At 37.5% G+C, this 21,440-nt stretch overlaps 1 protein-coding gene across 1 annotated transcript in view; it reads right to left on the bottom strand.

The window, feature by feature from the left end:
• Positions 1–21,440, bottom strand: part of LOC136880919 (synaptotagmin 1) — a 69,250-nt gene that overhangs the window by 26,235 nt on the left and 21,575 nt on the right. Inside the window, exons 4-8 of the mRNA XM_068229181.1 lie at positions 19,909–20,016; positions 17,744–17,938; positions 13,857–14,036; positions 3,503–3,620; positions 579–712 (exon numbers count right to left, since the gene is read on the bottom strand). Coding sequence (XP_068085282.1) covers positions 579–712; positions 3,503–3,620; positions 13,857–14,036; positions 17,744–17,938; positions 19,909–20,016 — 735 coding nt within the window. The remainder of the gene's footprint in view (positions 1–578; positions 713–3,502; positions 3,621–13,856; positions 14,037–17,743; positions 17,939–19,908; positions 20,017–21,440) is intronic.

Below are 21,440 nucleotides of genomic sequence, written 5' to 3'. Positions count from 1 at the left end.
GATAAGGGGAAATGATGATGATGATGATGATGATGATGATGATGATGATGATGATGATGATGATGATGATCTGCCAGGCTGGTCAACACAAGAGCTATCAAAAAGTTAGGCAAACAACTCTCACACCATAAAAAGGAATAAAAAATTGAAGAAATTTGTCCTCTTAGAAAGTTATAAAGCCGAAGGGAGAATATCAGTGTATATCTTTCAATGTTCAAAATACTGCAAAATATTGGAAAATTGCCATCCCAGGTAGCGCAAATACAGTACTGTCTTATAAAATCAAGGATGTCTGGCCACCCTGGATGGAACTACCACTAAGTACAACATTTGATATACAGAATGCTCTCACCACTTTACACACACATCCAAAAGTGATAAAACTGAACATTTTAGAAATGTATAGACATCAGTTAACAGATTCTCAACATGCTCAGTGATAAAATAGAAAATGAATATTTAAAAGCAATTAAAAACTATTTAGAAGGGAAATCTGGGTATGTTCTCTTCTTCAAACATCTGAGATAACAGACTTGAGTGTTCGAAGATGTTTACTGCATAAATTAACTTATACCAACCTTTATATCTTCAAATGGTACATCAAATGTGAAGGACTCATTGTAGTAAGGATTAAGAGTACATTTCTTTGTTGCTGTCTTCTTCTTCTTGACTCTTTTACCATTCAGCATCAATGATATCTTCACATAAGGATCTGTGAACAATAACATTACCATATCAGGATTTTAGATATTTCGGATCAACCACAAGTCTTCGATTGATAACATTCTAAACTTTTGATTACTCGTACTTCTTGTTTTAACGTTGCACTAACTCAGCTAGGATTTTGGTGATGATGGGTTAAGGCTGGGAAGGAATTAAGGTATAAGAAGGAAGGACATGGCTGCTGTGGAAATGCAAAACCACACAAAACCTTCTTCAGGGCTGCCAACAGTGGAGTTCATCTACTCAGCCCATACCGCACTACCGGCTCGCTCAGTTAACTAACATTAACAGGAAAATGCAGCTTGTACAAGATTAGTGGAGGTATTTGCAATGCTTCTATGGTGTGCAAAATTCTTCTTCTATCATAAATACGTGATTTAATTAAATGTTTGTTTCTGGAGCAAGGCTAATCCTCATTATTTGAATTATTTGAATCACTCCGTGTCATACAATAGAAATGAAAATCCACAGCCTGTTTCCAGTCATTCGTCCGGGTCAGGAATAGAATGAATGAAGCCCCCAACTAGCGGTGAGGATAGGAATTGTACCAGCTGCTGATGCCTGTTGCATTACTCTGGGGCAATGATTAATGACTGATAGATGAAATGAAATGATATTGGAGAGTATTGCTGGAATGAATGATGACAGGAAAAAACATAGTACCCAGAGAAAAACCTGTCTCGCCTCTGCTTTGTCCAGCACAGATCTCACCTGGAGTGATCAGGATTTGAACCACGGAATCCAGTGGTGAGAGCCTGTGTGCTGCTGCCTGAGCCACGGAGGCTCCCCATGTCATACAACATCAGCTTATAAAAAATCTCTGGTGTCACAGTTGGTGTTAACTTGACAAAATAAATTTAAACTCTGATAACTTGTCCAACAAAGTTTTGGTCTCTCTGTCATCTTGTAACATTGAAATTGACATGTAGGCACCCTAAACGGCATCAAATCAAAGTTGTTGCACCTGGTAGCTGAGACCGATAGGGACCACATGTCAGTTCCAATTCATCCTGCAAGTGGCTGCGTGGTTTGGGCCACACAGCTATCAGCTTTCATTCCAGAGATAGTGGGTTCGAACCCTGCTGTTGGCAGCCATGAAGAAGGTCTTCTATGGTTTCCCATTTTCCCAACAGGCAAATGCTAGGGCTGTACCTAAATTGGCCACGGCTGCTTCCTTCCCACTCCTAAGCCTATCCTAACCGATCGTCAGCATAAGACCTATCTGTGTCGGTAAGACGTAAAGCAAATTGTAAAAAATAAAATAAATAAAATTAATAAAATAACATTTTCCATTGTACTGTTGTATTCATTGAACCTAAGATTTTTCTCATGATTCTTCAAATCTATCTAAACTATATGTAGCTGAAAACTAAACATTCACTTGCATAAAAATAATCCAGTTTCACCTCTGTATTGTAGTGCCTTATTTTAAGATATTTAGATAAGCATTTCTTGTTGTAAAATTTCTTAATGATGCTGTACATTTCCATCTTGTGTAACCTGTCTTCCACTGCAGATATTTCTAAACCAGTTTCTTGAATTATTTTCCCCCATGTATTTTAATTATATCTGTCATCAAAAATGTTGGAGTGTTTTTTATGTTTGTAATAAATTTGCTTTTTTTTTTTCTACAGAGATTCTCAAACCTGTTTGTTTGCTATTTCTTCCAAGGGATTGATTTTTGTTGTTGCATCTGTCAGGCTCTCTGAAAGTCTAACAAAATTGTCTGCAAATTTCAGGTAATTAATTTCATAACCTTTGTGTTTTTGTCCCCAGATTTATTGGCAAAATGTTATATTTTAATGTTTAATTCCAAATTCTTACAATTTCCTCTTTTTTTTTTTTTTTTTGCTTTACGTCGCACCGACACAGATATGTCTTATGGCGACGATGGGGTAGGGAAGGCCTAGGAATTGGAAGGAAGCAGCTGTGGCCTTAATTAAGGTACAGCCCCGGCATTTGCCTGGTGTGAAAATGGGAAACCACGGAAAACCATCTTCAGGGCTGCCGTCAGTGGGGCTCGAACCCACTATCTCCCGATTACTGGATACTGGCCGCACTTAAGCGACTGCAGCTATCGAGCTCAGTGCACACACAATTTCCTCTAGAATACAGTTGAACAGAATTGATGATAAGCTTACTGTACACTTGTATTTATCTTGATAGGTTTTGATACTTTGGCCATAAATTTGACTTTTGTAGCTGTGTCTGTAAGTGTTTTCTGTATTAGGTCTGCTAATTTAGATTTCACTCCTAATTCCTGTATTGTTTCATTCAAGGTTTCTCTATCAACAGAATCAAAAGCCTTTTTAAAATCCACAAATGCCTTGAACAGACCCCTTAGTGTTATTTGACAGGAGTAGGAGTAGCTGGCACCAATTGCACTCTCTCCCTTCCTCCTATCATGTATCATGTCATTCATTTCACTTTGACCAAACTGTAACTCAGATAAACTACCAATAGTAGTCATAACCCTTGTAACCTTGTTCTTTTATCTTCGATTAAGCTTCCTAACTCTTCTATTCTCCTACATCAAACTTCAATGAACTCTCCTTAACTCTTTCAATACTTTCATGTCACTTTAAACCCAATCCAGTAGAGAAACAGGACAAGAGGTGGGCACACAATTCTTGGCATATTATTCAGTAGTGACGAGACATTTGGGCCGTTCTATAGAATGATAAGAAGAGGCAAACATTTCACATTAATTAAAAAAATTCTCTGAGAGTTTATTTTGAGAATAAGAAAACTTGAGAGAGGAACATAAACATAAACAAACCCGATAATCCTCCTATATCCATCTTCTTGAGATTTCGTGCTTCAATAATAACCACAGTTAGTTTGCCACTGGTTGGAATATAGCGAAGTGAAAAACATAGCTCGCCCAATTTACAGTCCTGTAAAAGAAAAAAGACAATATCTTCATAATGTTAAATTTAAACTATTATGGCATATATAAGATAGGAACATAATAGGATAAGCACTATGAACAGTCATAGGAGGATCTGGAACCTTGGAAGTTTCCCTGTTGAAGTAGGCTTGCTTTTTAATACCATCATCAGTTGCTCAATTTGACTGAAAATTTGATGTCAGGCTTATCTTGGACCGTATTTGTACGCGGATGACATCATCTTAATTGGCGAAGATTGAGAAAATGTCGAGGCTGTCTTGCAGAGATGGTGAATAGCACCAGAATAAAATGGGCTGAGAATCAGTGGAAAGAATATGGAGGACAGCAGACCACTTACTAAGAAAACAGAAGTAACAGTATGGAGAGCACCATACAGATTTTCGAGTATTTTTGGAATAATGGATTGTGATATTTGATAAATATTTGCTAGAATGGCAGTTGGTATATTACACTCATTAAGTTGTGACAAACAGTCTTCAACGTCTGGGTCCTTGATGCTGGCCTTTGATCCAGAGGGTCCAGGGTTCAATTCCCAGTCAGATCAGCGATTTAAACAGCTCAGAGGCTGGGTGTGTGTGTTGTCTTCATTATTAGAATTCATCCTCACAGACGCTCAGGTCAGACCTGCACCGGACCTCTTCGGGGGCCACACACCATAGTTTTTCTGAATTTACACATGTTGCAGTCTGTTTGTATCCCAACAAAACTGAATTGCCATTGACACCATTCATCTATCAAATGAGAACAGTGGTTAAGAAGACAGAAGAGACAAATAAGGCTGTAGTAGAAAAAGCACAGAATAAAATAATGCAAGCACTGAAAACATGGATCACCTCCTACTGGACTGGGAGAACAAGTAAGGCCTACTTAATAATATTGGCAGCCACAGTCTTGCTAAGGAGTGTTTAATTTGTTATCTTAGAGCATATACATAGTCCGTAATGTATCCAAGGTCACAAAATGCTTCACAGAAAACCTACAGAAGAAATACCTGTAGCAACCCTCTCATTTATTAAGAGACTAGAGCAATAAATTGACAACACTTTCCTCATTACATAAATAAATTTCTGTATTGTCGTAAGTATCACTTTAGTCATCCTTATCATGTATTCCACCTTTACAGTACAGTTTACATCTTTATTAATAGGCTACATTAAAATGAATACATGTTTCATTCCTAATGGGACATCATCAGTTAACACATGAATAAGAGACCTTATAAAAATTATCACATGGATATTGGTACATATACACAGTGAAAAATACATTTACTTTATAAATAAAAATGGCATATGTCTTCTCCTTAAAAAATCAACTGTGATTCGTGAGTGCAACTTTGTGATAAAAATCTTGAGGAGTCTGTCTATATCTTGAGCATAATTGATTTTGATGAATTGAGTTGTTCAAAAAATGTAGTCTATTAACACTTCAGTGGTCGCGCTGAACACAATAGTGATCCACACGTTTAGTTTTTTTCGCTCCTGTTTGTTGGTATGACTGTTGACCTTGAGCATCTGTGTACCTTTTTCACACCTCGTCCTCTCTCTGATAACGCAGTAGTCTGCTAACCTTGACTGATGGCTGTTGCATTATAAAGCATTTTATTCTTGTGGATCACAACTGTGATCCTTGAGACCACTAGCGTGACTTCTTTTGACTTTGTTTGTTTTCTTATTACGGTGTCTAATCTCAGTTCCTGTGCATATATGTACTCTGATTTATGAGTTTAGCAAGTTTGATAGCTAAAGTCGCTTAAGTGCGGCCAGTGTCCAGTATCTTGATTTATGAATTTCATTTTCCGTATTGACATTTACCAATCGTCATAAAAGGAAAGAAAAATTCCACCTAATCAATACATTTATTTTCTTGTAAACTATTACAATTTAGGACTGGTTTCGACCCTTCATAGGTCATCCTCAGCTATATCAGAATCACATTTGCATTTCTATCTTATACCTCTGAAAGACCTTCATGATATATTGTTTCATAATTTTCAGTGAAAACTTATCTTAAAAACTTACAAATTTCTAAGCGTTGTGTTAAAATTAAAAATTAAAATTACAAAACTTTGTCTATTATATACAGCCCTTGGGCTGACAGAATGCATCCTTGGGTTGATTAAGCATCTATCGTAGGTATTGTTGCTTATTCTGTTGAATCGAATCCCTTTTATACTTATGTACAATCGTGAATAGACTATCAGTAAAATTTGATAAATAAAGCTTGCATGATAATTATAATAAAATATCATGTTACATCTTTATACCATATTGCTGGAGTGATATTATTTTAGGCAGAACATAAATGCGTGTTGACCTCTATAAAATATTTTTACATAAACACACTAATATATTTTAAAGTCTAATTATTGTACTTTAAAGTCTAAAATACTTATTGCTTTGGATCTTGCGTTGTTATGTGGTAAAATATTGTAACAATTTGTCTTATATAACATCAGATATTGATAATATTTAAATATGCCGTGTATGGTTGGCTTTTAAGTCTAATGATTAAATGTCAGTTCCTTCTTGCATAAAATTACAAGTTTCATATTATGTTGATTATGTATTGTATAAAACATAAATGTCTACTAAATAGAATGCTTATCATTTACTACAGAAGTTTTTTTAAAAACACTTGAATGTCTAGTAATATAGTCAGTGTGTTAGTGACACTGAAACGTGTTGGCCTTGATTCTTGCGTTATATTTCCATAATTTGCCTTTTATATATGTCGAATGTTGGTCTTTATAGGTTCCATTTGTAAATAACAGCACTTTCCTATAATTGTGAAATGGATCAATATAAGCTTAATACGTGTTAAATTATGGAATATATGTGTGATTCAGTTCTGGCCTAACTTCTGGAGTTTTCTCCCATCAAATGCTGTAAGAATGTGGTGGTTCCTTTCCCTTTTTTTAAGGCTGGTAAAGTTGCTGGATGTTTGAAATGCGAGTTTCTTGGCCGTTTGCCTCGTACTGATGGTTCTAGTGTTGTCTTAAAAGCCAACCATACACGGCATATTTAAATATTATCAACACTAGAACCATCAGTACAAGGTACATTACTCGTCAAACGGCCAAGAAACTCGCATTTCAAACATCCAGCAACTTTACCAGCCTTAAAAAAAAGGGAAAGGAACCACCACATTCTTACAGCATTTGATGGGAGAAAACTCCAGAAGTTAGGCCAGAACTGAATCACACATATATTCCATAATTTAACACGTATCAAGCTTATATTGATCCATTTCACAATTATAGGAAAGTGCTGTTATTTACAAATGGAACCTATAAAGACCAACATTCGACATATATAAAAGGCAAATTATGGAAATATAACGCAAGAATCAAGGCCAACACGTTTCAGTGTCACTAATACACTGACTATATTACTAGACATTCAAGTGTTTTTAAAAAAACTTCTGTAGTAAATGATAAGCATTCTATTTAGTAGACATTTATGTTTTATACAATACATAATCAACATAATATGAAACTTGTAATTTTATGCAAGAAGGAACTGACATTTAATCATTAGACTTAAAAGCCAACCATACACGGCATATTTAAATATTATCAATATCTGATGTTATATAAGACAAATTGTTACAATATTTTACCACATAACAACGCAAGATCCAAAGCAATAAGTATTTTAGACTTTAAAGTACAATGATTAGACTTTAAAATATATTAGTGTGTTTATGTAAAAATATTTTATAGAGGTCAACACGCATTTATGTTCTGCCAAAAATAATATCACTCCAGCAATATGGTATAAAGATGTAACATGATATTTTATTGTAATTATCATGCAAGCTTTATTTATCAAATTTTACTGATAGTCTATTCACGATTCAACAGAATAAGCAACACTACCTAAGATAGATGCTTAATCAACCCAAGGATGCATTCTGTCAGCCCAAGGGCATGTATATAATAGACAAAGTTTTGTAATTTTAATTTTTAATTTTAACACAACGCTTAGAAATTTGTAAGTTTTTAAGATAAGTTTTCACTGAAAATTATGAAACAATATATCATGAAGGTCTTTCAGAGGTATAAGATAGAAATGCAAATGTGATTCTGATATAGCTGAGGATGACCTATGAAGGGTCGAAACCAGTCCTAGATTGTAATACTTTACAAGAAAATAAATGTATTGATTAGGTGGAATTTTTCTTTCCTTTTATGACGACAGTGTCCAGTATTCGGGAGATAGTGGGTTCAAACCCCACTGTCAGCAGCCCTGATGATGGTTATCCGTGGTTTCCCATTTTCACACCAGGCAAATGCTGGGGCTGTTCCTTAATTAAGGCCACAGCCGCTTCCTTCCACTCCTAGCTCCTTCCTGTCCCATCGTCGCCATAAGACTTGCCTATGTCGGTGCAGCGTAAAGCAACTTGCGATTTATGAGTTTATATTAATTATTGGTATATAAGTGCAAAATGTATGACTATGAGAATATAAATTGATGGCTGAATGAACCAGACAGTGAGGAAGATAATGAAGTGTTTGGTGTTGAGAATGGGGACGAGATTGAAGAAGACCACGTAGAAGTGCATCCACATGTGGACAGTGATGCTGGCAGCTGACAGGGAGGATGACAGTGTTTCTCGTGGTGATGAAGAACCTGTTGATGATTCGGTGCCATCTAATTATTATACTGGAAAGGATGGAACAAAGTGGAGAAAGTCAGTTATTGTGCTAACATCGTGCACACATTCTCACAACATTATTGTTCATTTGCCGGGTCCTAAGAGCAGGGCCAAGAATGCTAGCACACATTTGCAGTGTCTCCAATTTTTTTAATGAGAGAATGATACAAAAAATAGTTGAGTATACAAATATTTACATTGAAAAAAAAAAAACAGGTCTAATTTTCAGCGTGAAAGAGACGCAAAAGTTACAGATGTGCATGAAATTAGATCACTTATAGGTATTTTGTATCTTACCAGTGTTTTGAAGTCAGCAAGGTGAAATATGTTAGATTTGTGGGATAAAAGCTGTGGAACAGGAGTAGAGACTATTTTTATAATTATGAGTGCACAAAAATTCAAATTTCTCATGAGTTGCCTCCAGTTTGATGACAGTCGTACTAGACTTGAACTTAGGGAGGTGGACAAGTTTGCAGCCTTCAGAGAATTATTTCTGAACTTCGTACTGAACTGTAGGCAGAATTATTCTGCAAGTGATACCTCACCATTGATGAACAATTGATAGCTTTTTGTGAGCGCTGCGCATTTCGCCAGTACATGGCTAGTAAAACGGCAAAGTACGGCATCAGATTATTCACACTCATTGACTGTAAAACATATACCCACAATTTTGAAGTATATGTAGGTTTTAAATTTGATGGACCATTCAAGCAGAGTAATGAGCCAAATAATTTTTTTTTTTTTTTTTGCTAGGGGCTTTACGTCGCACTGACACAGATAGGTCTTAAGGCGATGGTGGGATAGGAAAGGCCTAGGAGTTGGAAGGAAGCGGCCGTGGCCTTAATTAGGGTACAGCCCCAGCATTTGCCTGGTGTGAAAATGGGAAACCATGGAAAACCATCTTCAGGGCTGCTGACAGTGGGATTCGAACCCACTATCTCCCGGATGCAAGCTCACAGCTGCACGCCCCTAACTGCATGGCAACTTGCCCGGTACTAGAGGACAAGAAACTAACATACGTGAGAACACTGAGAAAAAATAAACAGGAAATCCCAAAAGAATTCTTGCCCAAAAAACAAAACAAAAAAACACAAGGGTCAGAGTTCATTGTTTGACTTTCATAAACATTCCCAAAAAGAATAAAGCAGTCCTAGTAGTGTCTTCTATGTATCATGATACAGCCATAGATGAATCCACAAGTGTTGACAGACAACCAGAGATTTTTGCGGCATACAATGGGACAAAATATGGTGTTGATATTTGTAGACATTTTGATGTTTCGAGGTATTCTCAGAGATGGCCTCCTGAATATTGGCGGCATCAATGCTCGAATAATATTTTCTGCAAATCAAAATTATGCAGTAGTGTCTCGCCAAAATTTCTTGCAAAATCTTGATTTGGACTTGATGAAACTTGAAATGCAAAGGAAGATCAACCTGGAAATGATTCCAAGAGAAATTAAGCATCGTGGAAAGTTGCTTTTGAACATTGAAGAAGTTCCTGTCCCACCTCCTGCTAAAACAAGCAAAATGGGTCGCTGCCATATTTGCGGATGAGCACAAAACAAAAAAGTCTTATCACAATTAAAAATCTGATCACCGGTTAATCCTTCAGCAAGAATTATTTCTTGAATTTCCATTTCAAATTTCACAACTTCATCGGATTTAGCTGACAGTTTTTCTCCACAGTTATTAAGCTGCCTAATGTTATACCGTTTTTACCACTGATCAAGCCAACCAGCACTGACAGTTTAATTAGGCCCCCTTCATTAAACTCTTTCTGGAAATACACTGCCTTTTCTTGCAGCATGGGGCCAGATATTGGCAGCCCCTTTCCCTGGTTTTGAGTGAACCAATTACTTTTTCGTATTCACATTTTTTAATTGTTTTTCTCATTTTCAGTACATCAGTTGTTGCTCTCGTAGAGCACCACTTTTCAATATTTCCCCCCTTTTTTTTTTTTTTTTTTTTTTCATTCTTCCACTGTAACACGTCCAACACCATAATCTGAAGCCACTTTTCAATTTTTTCCCCTCCTTTTTTTTTTTTTTTTTCCATTCTTTGTCCAGTCTCTTTAACGCACTCAACTTGTCTTCCATAGAAACAATCACTTTCTTCCGTTTACTCGCCATACTCACAGAGGATATGACAACAATAACATCCGCACCCAACCAATACTACACTGAACAATGACTGAAGACTCGCTGCACCTGTTCTACCGCCAGCAATCAGGCCAGTGCTTGTCCCACGGTCTCACCCTCCACCCCGGGTATCCTAGATTTTAGTCTCCACTAAAAGTTCAAATTATGTCTACCAGTGTCGGATAACATGGAATGTTGGATAAGCGGAGGGTGGTTGAGTGAGGCTCTACTTTATATTTTACAGAAAATAAAGTTATAGGCTCATATCACAAATAAAGTATGGATCACAATTGTGATCCGCACGACCACTGATGTAACTTTTCTTTGCGCTACCACTGGAGTGTTAATAAAGGTGGTGGTGGTGGTGGTGGTGGTGATTATTGTTTTAAGAGGAAGTACAACTAAGCAACCTTCCTCTATATAACACTAATCAGAGAGAAAGAATGGAAGGCATGTGTCACTTCAAAAACTGAAGCTATTGGCCAAAGAAAGACAAGGGCCACTAAGGGCGTGAAAATTAAAGACTCACTAGGCCTCGATACCTAATACTGTCGGGGTCAGAAATGAACTAGAGTTGACCAAGGGAGGTCAGATAGGATAGATGAAAGTGAGGAGCCTGGCACAAGTAAGTGGAAGCAATGCCAGGACTCAGCTATGGGCCCCATGGTCGCCAGCCCATGCTCCCAAGTTCAGAGCCCCTGAGGCTGCTTTTAGTCACCTCTTACAACAGGCAGGGGATACCATGGGAGGGGATACCGTGGGTGTTACTCCACCGCCCCTGTCCACAGGGACTTCTATTAATAAAGACTCAAATTGTATTGTAAAGGTGGAATACGTGATAAGGATTGCTAAAGTAACAATTTCCTCACTCATCCTTCAAGAACTGTTTTTAATGTGTTCGTGGAAGTTGAAAATGTAGTGGAGCGAAAACTTTTAGGTGAATGTATTCTATGGAACGATATATTTTACAAGCTTTTGGACAGTTTACACAGTATCACCACTAATTCAAAAGAATTAGGGTGCTGTGACGACCATGTTATGGACATTACCCCTAAACTTGTTTTACATTATATGAAGTGTTGCTTTTATTTCGTAAGAAGACAGATGAGAAAGAAATTGAAATCTTCTAAGACCAGAAAGTCTACCCAGAAGCTATCTAAATATCTGATTTGCATGCCATAATTGTATTTTATTCATATGCTGACTTGTAAGCTCAAGCTCATTTAGAGGAGAAAGAACCACCTATTGGAGGAGCCAATGAACTGGGAGAGAGATCACACTCTCTCTTTTATTTGCTATGCTTGTACCCATGGAAACTGTATTCCTGTTTTGAAGCCAGATTTGTCACAATTACAAACCTGTTATTCTGATGTACCTTCCTTACAAGTCCATGTAAAAAATCAAAAATAAAAAAACTTTGAATTTTAGTACACCTTGCTCAATGACCAGTAACTTTTCTCCACTTATTTGTAACTTCCAATCACCATAGCAATTTATCCACTTTTGGAGCCAGCCTTCACTTGCTTTAAATTTATTGGAATTCTTTCCAAATTCTTTATTAAATTGGAGGGTTCTTTCTTCTATAATTGGCCCTGAAATTGACAAACCTTTTGATGCACCAACACAGACAGGTCTCATGGCGACAATGACATAGGAAAGGGCTAGGAATGGGAAGGAAGTGACTGTGGCCTTAATTATGGTACAGTCCCAGCATTTGCCTGGTGTGAAAATGGGAAGCCATAAAAAAAAACATTTTCAACAATAGGGTTCGAACCCACTATCTCCCAAATGCAAGCTGATTGCTACAAGACCTAAACTGCACAGTAAACCAAAGATAAATAACCTCATTTACTTTATTGTTAACAGCCTTCTTCATCACCTTACAAATACATTGAACACCACCTCTCATAGTCAGCATGAGTTTTCTTCCAGTCACTCGCTTTGCTCTTTCCTACTCCCATATCAGCTGCTATCTTCTTTGCTGTCTCTCCAGCATCTAAATGCTTTATTGCACAAAGCTTTTTGTCCATTGTTACTAGTCTTTTTTGCTTTTTTCTTTCGGTCGTTCTTCAATTGTGACAGTAATTAAAATGACACAAACTGTGAAACTTTACTTTAGCCAGAAAAATCACTACCAAAATAAAAATAATATACTGGAATATTCACGACTGATCAATACCGACTAAGGCAATACAATAGGTGCAGGGTATTGCTGAGTGCACAAGTCAACAATGTCCTTGTCCCTCACAATGTCAGTGCATACTTCCTCCGTGTATTCCTTCTCATGCTACGGTTCAACTCAGTACTGTACTTCACTGCACCCCAGCCCAAAAGTATTAATTTGTCATAAGCGTTTGATAATAATTAATGTCCAGAAACCAGGCTGGATATGAGAGGTTGTACTATAATAGATAAACTGATGATCATTAAAAAAAAAAAAAAAAAAAAGCATACATACAGGATTCAGAATTAAATTTCCTCAAAAAATGTCCATGTATATTTTCTTCGTAACTTCAACAGTTTTCCAGAGGAGCATTTTGGTCATATGGTCCAGAAGGCTTACACTTCCAGGGTGATAGAGTTGAGGTGGTGCAAGTCCAACATGTTGCGCTCTGTAAAAGAAACTCTGTTAAGGTGGAAGGTAGGAACAATGAAGGAAGTTGTGGAACAAGCCTGACAGCCTAATATGTTCGAAGTAAACTAATTGATGTACAGGCTGAGAAGAGGGAGGAAACGTGACACAGGTAAGTTCGTTATTGTTATAAACAGTGCACAAATGTAATTTCTAATTCTGATGTCAGTGCAAGTGGAGCCGCAGGTACGTTAGTATGCTATGAATGTACGGGGTTGTGGTCCAACTCCTTGAAGGGTTGATCACCACAGCAGCCTTCAGTTTGGAGGGTTGAGATTTCTCTTTCTGGCTAGACAGGAGGTTTTTTTCCATGTGCGGTTAATTCCTCTGCCTCAGTCCCACACAGCACACTGCATTACCATCAGCCGCAGAAACAAGCAATATTCCTCCACCTAGGGCTGTTGTCACGAAGGACATATATAAGCTTGGCAAACTGTTGGACGTATGGAAAAATGTATATGGACATTTTTCTAGCAAATTTAATTCTGAATCCTGTATGTATTCTACTTTTTGTTTTTGAATGGCTAATAATTTATCTATTACGTACAACCTCAGGCTCTCTGATATCCAGCCTGGTTTCTGGATATTACATTTTTTTTTAAATGCAGATGACAGGTTAATATTTTTGGGCTAGGGTGTAGTGAACAACATAATTGAGTTGTTTGGGTTTTTGAATTGTAACATTTTCATTATTTGAAACAGAGAGAAACTTGCCCGAATTCAGATTCTGTATATGAGGAAGATTTATGTTGCCTGAACTGGAACACCTGTCTGTCTCTAATTCAACATACCTTCTCTGGTGTGGACTCCACAGGCTGGTGGATTTCACCCCACCGTTCTTTGCTATCTGCTAAATCAACCTGGCACAGGGGGACTTTTATTTCTCCCATAGCATCATTTCTGGAAAATCGGTCATAGTCGTAGAGTGCAAACACCAATGTTTTGGTCCTCAGTTGTGTATAGGGAATATTCTGAAAACAAAAATGAAATTCAACTTCTCGGTCACATAACACACCAGGTACACGATTCAGACCAGCAAAGTATTTCTCGGGTTAGAATTAACTCAAGTCATTATTTATTTAGTTATACTTCCTCAAACTCTTGAAGTTGCTGAAAATGACAGGAATATCAATCATACCCTTCACAACAGCACTCAGAAATTTTAAAAAAGCAGTAATTCATTGCCCCAGAGGAGTGCGACAGTCTTCGGCAGCCGGCACAATTCCTATTCTTGCCGGTAGATGGGGGCTTCATTAATTCCATTCCTGACCTGGTCGAATAACTGGAAACAGGCTGTGGATTTTCATTTCTTCATACTAGTAATTGAATTAGTTAAAAAATATATTGTTGAATTAGTTACAAGTATACAGATTGTATCAGAAGTCTTAGCTCAAGCAAAAAAATTGTAACTTGTACCCAAGGATGATAATAACACCAGTAATAATAATAATAATAATAATAATAATAATAATAATAATAATAATAATAATAATAATAATAATAATAATAATAATAATATCATCCAGAACAAATTTTTATCCTCAAATCATTGATCAATATCAAGACTATGAAGCAAAAATGGATGATAATTACTTTTGTGAATTTCAAGAAGGTCTATTATTTAGTAAGGACCTTGTAAAAATAATTTCAGGGACGTTGGGTCGATGATAAATCCCTAGCTTTGATCCAAGAGACCCTCACTGACATGTACTGGTATTTGCAATTTAAATTCTTGGGTGAGCTGTTGGAAACATTTGAAATTAAAAGAGGACTAAGACACAGGAACGGCCTTACCACTCGTGTTCAATTGTGTTTTGGAGAAAGTCATCAGAGAATAGAAGTGGCAACATATGATATTCAAAGAGGAGTAAGAGTAGGCTGCAAAAACTCTGGTAAGACATCTGATTGCCTGCCCTTTGCTGACAACCTCCCAACAATAGTGAAACAAACACAAGTACTACAAGACGTGGCTGATAAGTGGCCCGAGGATCTCATTTGTACATGGACTCGACTAAAAGATTGAAACAGTGTATGGAAGTGTCCGGAGGACAGAGATCCTTACTCCCAATGGCAATGAACTACTAGAAAGGGTAAGAAGGATGGAAGTGGCCTTTAAACTGTGCCATGATATTTACAGGTCTAGATCAATCTCCTTGAAGGTCAGACTGAGGCACTTATTTACAACAGTCAAATGAGAATGCCTTTATACTGCAGAGAAGATCCTACAATTGAGAAAAGGTACAGGAAGTTTCTCGGGGAAATTCTAGGGCCCATGCAAGTGTCATAGAGTTTTACATTGCATCTGAGATCTAACAGGGAACTGAACAAGAGAACAGTGAAAATTATCACCACAATCAGAAAAAGGAGATTCACATTTTGTGGAACTTAGATAGATTGGCGTATAGAATACTCACTCTCCTGGAAAAATCAAAAGCTCATCCTCATCGGCTTAAGTGCACGAAGATCTAAAGAAAGGAGGCAAAAACGCCAAAGAAATTCAAGAGAGGACCATCTTCAGGAAGAAAGTTGCAGATGTGAGTGAGAATCTAGAGAAACATCCTGCTAAACCGGACAACATCCTGATGGAAGAACAGCCTGAGACTGAAGAACCTTTAGCTGCAATGCAAAGAAAAGAAAGGTGTAAGCCTTCAGAATAAAAATGGCAGCTGTAACCCAATTGTTGTAACATTTCTTATTTAGCACACAATGGATACAGGTGGTGGTGATGATGATTGGCAACCATCCTCTGTTAACACTAATCAGAAGGAAACAACAGGTATTGGCAAAAGAAAGACAAGGACCACAAGGGGCATTTACAAACCTAATACCGCGGTGTTGGAAAAGAACAAGAATTGACCAAGAGAGGTCGGATAGGATAGATAAAAGTGAGGAGCCTGGCACAAGTAAGTGAAAGCAATGTCAGGACTCAGCCAAGGGCCCATGGTCACCAAACTGCACTTCCAAGTCCCTGGGGCCGCTTTTAGTCGCCTCTTACAACAGGCAGGGGATACCGTGGATGTTCCTCTACTGCCACCACCCACAGGAGGATGTCTTCAATGAAACCATCAGGGAATGATATGTGTTGCACCAATCCAAATATAATGGATGTCTACAATGATTTGGATATGTGCTAACAGTAACGGCAATTGGGAATTAAAAGTGCGGGGGCAAAAGAAATATGCAGACAGCAAATAGTACTCGGATTTGTTGGATATAGCAGACGGGAGTTTTATATAAATCAAAACTGAAAAAGAAAAGCTAGAAAATGGTATGTTTCTTATGCTCTCAGCGCGAAATTCAACAGAGAGGTAAGGCCGACACTTTATCAACTTAAGTGCGGTGATGATTGTTTTTTGAGATTTAGATTCAATATTATACTATAAAACTTTCACCAGAGGAACAATATTACTCATGTATTACAATTAAAAAGAAGTGCCCGCCTGGTGGCCATGATCATTAAGGCGCTGAAGTCTAAACGGTCTGACACTGAGGTTAGCCGGTTCGAGTCCCATTGGTTGAAAAATTTTCACCATCAGAATGTTGGCCGGCAGGTAGGGGAGGTGGTGGTATATAACTTCTAATCACTAGATTGCGTGCCACAAGCCTGGATTAAATTCCAAACCTCTCCACAGTGCTCATATGGAGTGAGTGCATATGACGCTGTTGATGGTGATTCGTCCAACGGATGGGGACGTTAAGCCTTGAGCAGACCCCTTGGTGCTATTTGACAGGAGTAGGCTATGTGCCGGCACCGGATTTCACCCTCTCCCTACTATAGTATATCACGTCATTCATTTCATCTCATTAACTTACAATGAGGTTGACGTCAGGAAGGGCATCTGGTCATAAAAACCTGCCACGACAGATTCATCTCACCTCATACCCAACCCTGTAGGGAAACGGGACAAGAGTTGGACAAACAACAACGTTACAATTAAAAAGAAGTATGGCATGATTATACAATTAAAAATCATTTAGTATTTGACTACACACTAAAAACTAACAGACACTAAAGAGACTGCCGGACTGATGAATGCACATGGCAAGCGGGTGAATCACACCTCAGTGTCCATGAGTCTGGCTCACAGCACATGCAAAATTTCCACTACTTGCAGTGATGCTATACAGATCGGATGGCCAGGATGAACAGTATTTTGTGCATGTTTTTGCTAATAATTTGGTTAATAATTAAAGGAAAAAATTAGCTGATAAGATGACAGGGCTTGTGCAAATTGCTTTTTTTAATAATTCCTAATTTCAGTCGGCTAAAATGGAATAAAATGTTATATTTTCTCCAGAAAGTGGGGGAGCATATCGTCGCTACTGTGCACTAACAGTATTGAGAAGATGTCCTGAGCTGGTACTCTCACTCTCCACCCAGACATGGCCCAGGGCACAACTAACTGGATACAGCAATTCCACCACCAGGACAAGTGCTGAAGAAAAACAAATGCTTTCTTTTTCTAAGGAAAATGACCACCAAGTTTTTAAATTCAAACCCCTCTGTTTAAAGTTCATTAGCTGCTGCCAGTAAGCTACAAAGTTACATCCTATGAAGTGAATTAGTCATAAATCATAAGATTTCTAAAAGTAACATTTTCATTGAAACAACTGTTTTATTCAAGAATTTGTAAAATACATACTCTGTTATGATCACTAGAGCTAGTACATATCTTACCTTGAATATAAAGGTCTCGTTGAAATATGGATTGAGACTCTTCTGAACCACTTGAGTTGTAAACTTTTTCTTCCTGTCTGGTAAGAGATACACCTTGCAGTAAGGATCAGATGAGCCGCCTGAATCAAGTGCTGGAAGATCTTCTGCTTGTATCACAGTTACTGACAGTGAGTTGGAGTTGAAGTCATAATCAAGCTGTTATTGAACACAGAAGAGGACAAAATAATATCTCTTGTCTAACATGAAGAAATGTATGTAGTAATTTGTTTTGGGAAATGGAAGTTTCTAGCCTCTGTTTCTCTTTTTAGCTTAAGAATTATTATGGGATGGATGACAGGGAATTTTTAAGTAGTTTGGTGCGCTATGTGGGTGGCTGTTTAGGGAATTAAGCAGTATCACTATAGTTAGATAATCCATAATGGTTACTTGATTGCATTAACCTTGATGGTGAGTCTGATATTTATTACTACATGACCTAGTAGCCCCAAAGTTTCATTATGTATGCTCCTCACGTTCATCATTCCTTCAAGTGACCTGTTTACAGCTCTAGGTGTCATGCTACCATTTGGTAGAGATCTAGAGTAGCCTTAATTTTCCTATCTTTCATGACTAGACACTGATATATGTAGGTGTTGTCTATCATCTGATGTATGAAGCTCATTTCCATCATCTTATTTTCCTGTGCTTGCATCAGCTGATTATCACCAACAAGCCTAGTAAGGGATATCTGTAGTGTTATGGACACCAATTTATCCCAAGCTTCCGTGAGGTTAATCAATGTAGGTTCAAATTCTTCAGCCGTCTCTTAGAACTGAACAACAAGAAGCCCTCAACCACCTTTGATAGCAGTAGTGGTGGTTGCAGTGACATCTAGACCCTAGGATCAGTGTACAGAGGTGTGTCTGGATATTTGTGATTAGATAGTACAGTTTATATGACATAATTCTGTAGGCTATTTAATTTATCATTCAGAAATCACTTATCCTATTTAAGATGACATGTCGGATATCATTATCATATACAGTATCATTAAATGCAGTACTAGAGATACGAAATCGTCCATCTCCTGAAGTCCCATAATGCATGTTACACGAGTCACTCACGTGGAAGGTGGTGGTGGTGATTATTGCTGTAAGAGGAAGTACAACCATCCTCTATATAACAATAATCAGAGAGAAAAAATGAAAGGGATCAGCCGAAGAAAGACAAGAGCCACAAAGAGCATGAAAATGAAAGACCCCCTTGGCCTCGAGTCTCTAATACCATCGGGGTCAGAAAAGAACAAGAGTTGGCCAAGGGAGATCGGATAGGATAGATGAAAGTGAGGAGCCCAGCACAAGTTACTGGAAGTAATGTCAGGTCTCAGCTAAGGGCCTCACGGTTGCCAACCCATGATCCAAAGTTAAGAGTTCCTGGGGTCCCTTTTCGTCACCCATCCCAGGAATCATTAATGAACAAGGGGATTGTGTATGCGAGGATCTTCAAAAGGCAGAAGTATTCAGTCAACAGTATGTAAAGATTGTTGGTTACAGATAGGAAAGGGGATACCATGGGTGTTATTCTACCGTTCGCACCCATAGGGGGAACTCGCGTGGAAGTTCCTATTAGCATGGTAATAACAATTTTCACATCCATAGGACTACTGGCACAACGAATGCTAAATAGATCACATTTTGACAGAAGTTGTCAAAGTAATGAGAGGAGACGATGACACTAGTAATACATCAAGTATCCAGTTGGCTCTGAGGTAGAGTGATCACTCCTGAACTCCAAGGTTGAGGGTTCAAATCTTGCCAAGATGGTGTATATTGTTATTATTTTTTCAGTTAACATTTCACTTACAGTCATTAGATCTTATCATTACTGATATGAAATCTCTTTCTTTAATTGATATTTTCACCTGCATTTGAATACCTGGGATGATAACAGTTGACTTAATGGCAAATACCATCACTCGGTCTGTACCAGCATCACTGCAATGTGTTTATTGCCTGGAACTTCAATAATGTGTGCCATTACTTATTTCTAGAACTGTATATTACAATGTTTTTTGATCTCATCATGACAGTATCAGGATTAGTACAGCTTCAAAACTTTCTATTTTAAAGCAAATTTTCTTGTAAAGGTGATAAAGTATTTATTATTAAGACTATTCTAGTACTTACCCTATATTTTAAACGAGGTCTGTCTGACTGGGAGACTGCATCATCAGTGTCGTCCTGGCTTATCTGAGGAGAATAAGCTGTCGTGAAACTGTCTCCAATGGTTGCTATCTGTTTGGACAATGACATATTTATAGTACAAGTAAAAGAAGGGAGCAAGCAAGTGATAAACCAATTCATACACAGAAAGACAGGAATACGTAAGAGGAGATACAGACAATACCATGTTCAATCACATAATAAACAAACAACAAGGACAATACTGTATTCATCTGCAAAATACATGCAGATTTTTTTCAATTTTGTAACAGAAATCTAGGAAGCATATTTAATGTAAGGATAAAATGGTAAGGGAAAAGTTAGACATATCAAAACATGCATCATCTTCAACGTAGATTAATATTGTTAAAACCAATAGCAATATAGCAAGTCAGTAGTGGTTACAAATGATACAAACCAATCCTTTGATCGATAATTATCGCTGGCTGTGTAACTTATATGATTAAACGTACACACTGTATCTTAAAATTGGAAATAAAGTACAGCAGAAATAATTATTGTTAAAACAGCACATTACTAACATTAATTGCTTCTGTTAACACATAGACTTATGGTACCTCAATCTTGACTATTGCTAGCAATCTAACAATATTGAGTTATTAGCAAGGCCTCGGTTATTAGTCGTTGAGTGTATTTTGTATGTATTTAAAAGAACCAACTCAGTTAGAGTTTTCACACACTTTTGTGACATGGTGCTGGTAAAACCGGATGAGCTCTATAGAGAAACTGAAGTAATAGATGGTATCAGTGATCATGAAGCTGTTTTTGTCATGGTTAAAAATAAATTTGATATCAAGGAAGTTCTTATAAGTAGGACTACTAGGCAGTACAATATGGCTGATAAAACAGGCATGAGGGAGTTTTTAAAAAGTAACCATGATCAGTAGAAGATGGTAAATAAAAATGCAAACATGCTCTGCAATGGGTTTAAAGCAATTGTTGAGGAATGTGAAAACAGGTTTGAACCTTTACAGAGAAGTAAAGAGACTAAGAAGGAGGTGCAAGTCAGAAAGAAATAGAATTAGAAATGGCTGTGGAAGTAAAGAGAAATTGAAGGGACATACTAGGAAATTAAATCTAGCAAAGAAATCAGCTAAGGATAACATGATGGCAAGCATAATTGGCAGTTATAAAAAATTTAAAAAATTAGTAAATGGTTTTCTCTGGTTTCCCATTTTCACACCAGGTAAATGCTGGGGCTGTACCTTAATTAAGCCAGGGCCGCTTCCTTCCCATTCCTAGGCCTTTCCTATTCCATTGTCGCCATAAGACCTATCTGTGTCGGTGCGACGTAAAGCAAAAAAAGAAAAAAAAGAAGTGAAAATGGAAGGGTATGTATAGGTACTTTAAGGCAGAAACAGGTTCCAAAAAACACATCCCATGAATCATTAATGAACAAGGGGATTGTGTATGCGAGGATCTTCAAAAGGCAGAAGTATTCAGTCAACAGTATGTAAAGATTGTTGGTTACAGAT

Source organism: Anabrus simplex, chromosome 9 (genome assembly GCF_040414725.1).
Source record: "Anabrus simplex isolate iqAnaSimp1 chromosome 9, ASM4041472v1, whole genome shotgun sequence".
Lineage (NCBI taxonomy): Eukaryota > Metazoa > Arthropoda > Insecta > Orthoptera > Tettigoniidae > Anabrus > Anabrus simplex.
This window is presented reverse-complemented; position numbering and strand designations above follow the sequence as displayed.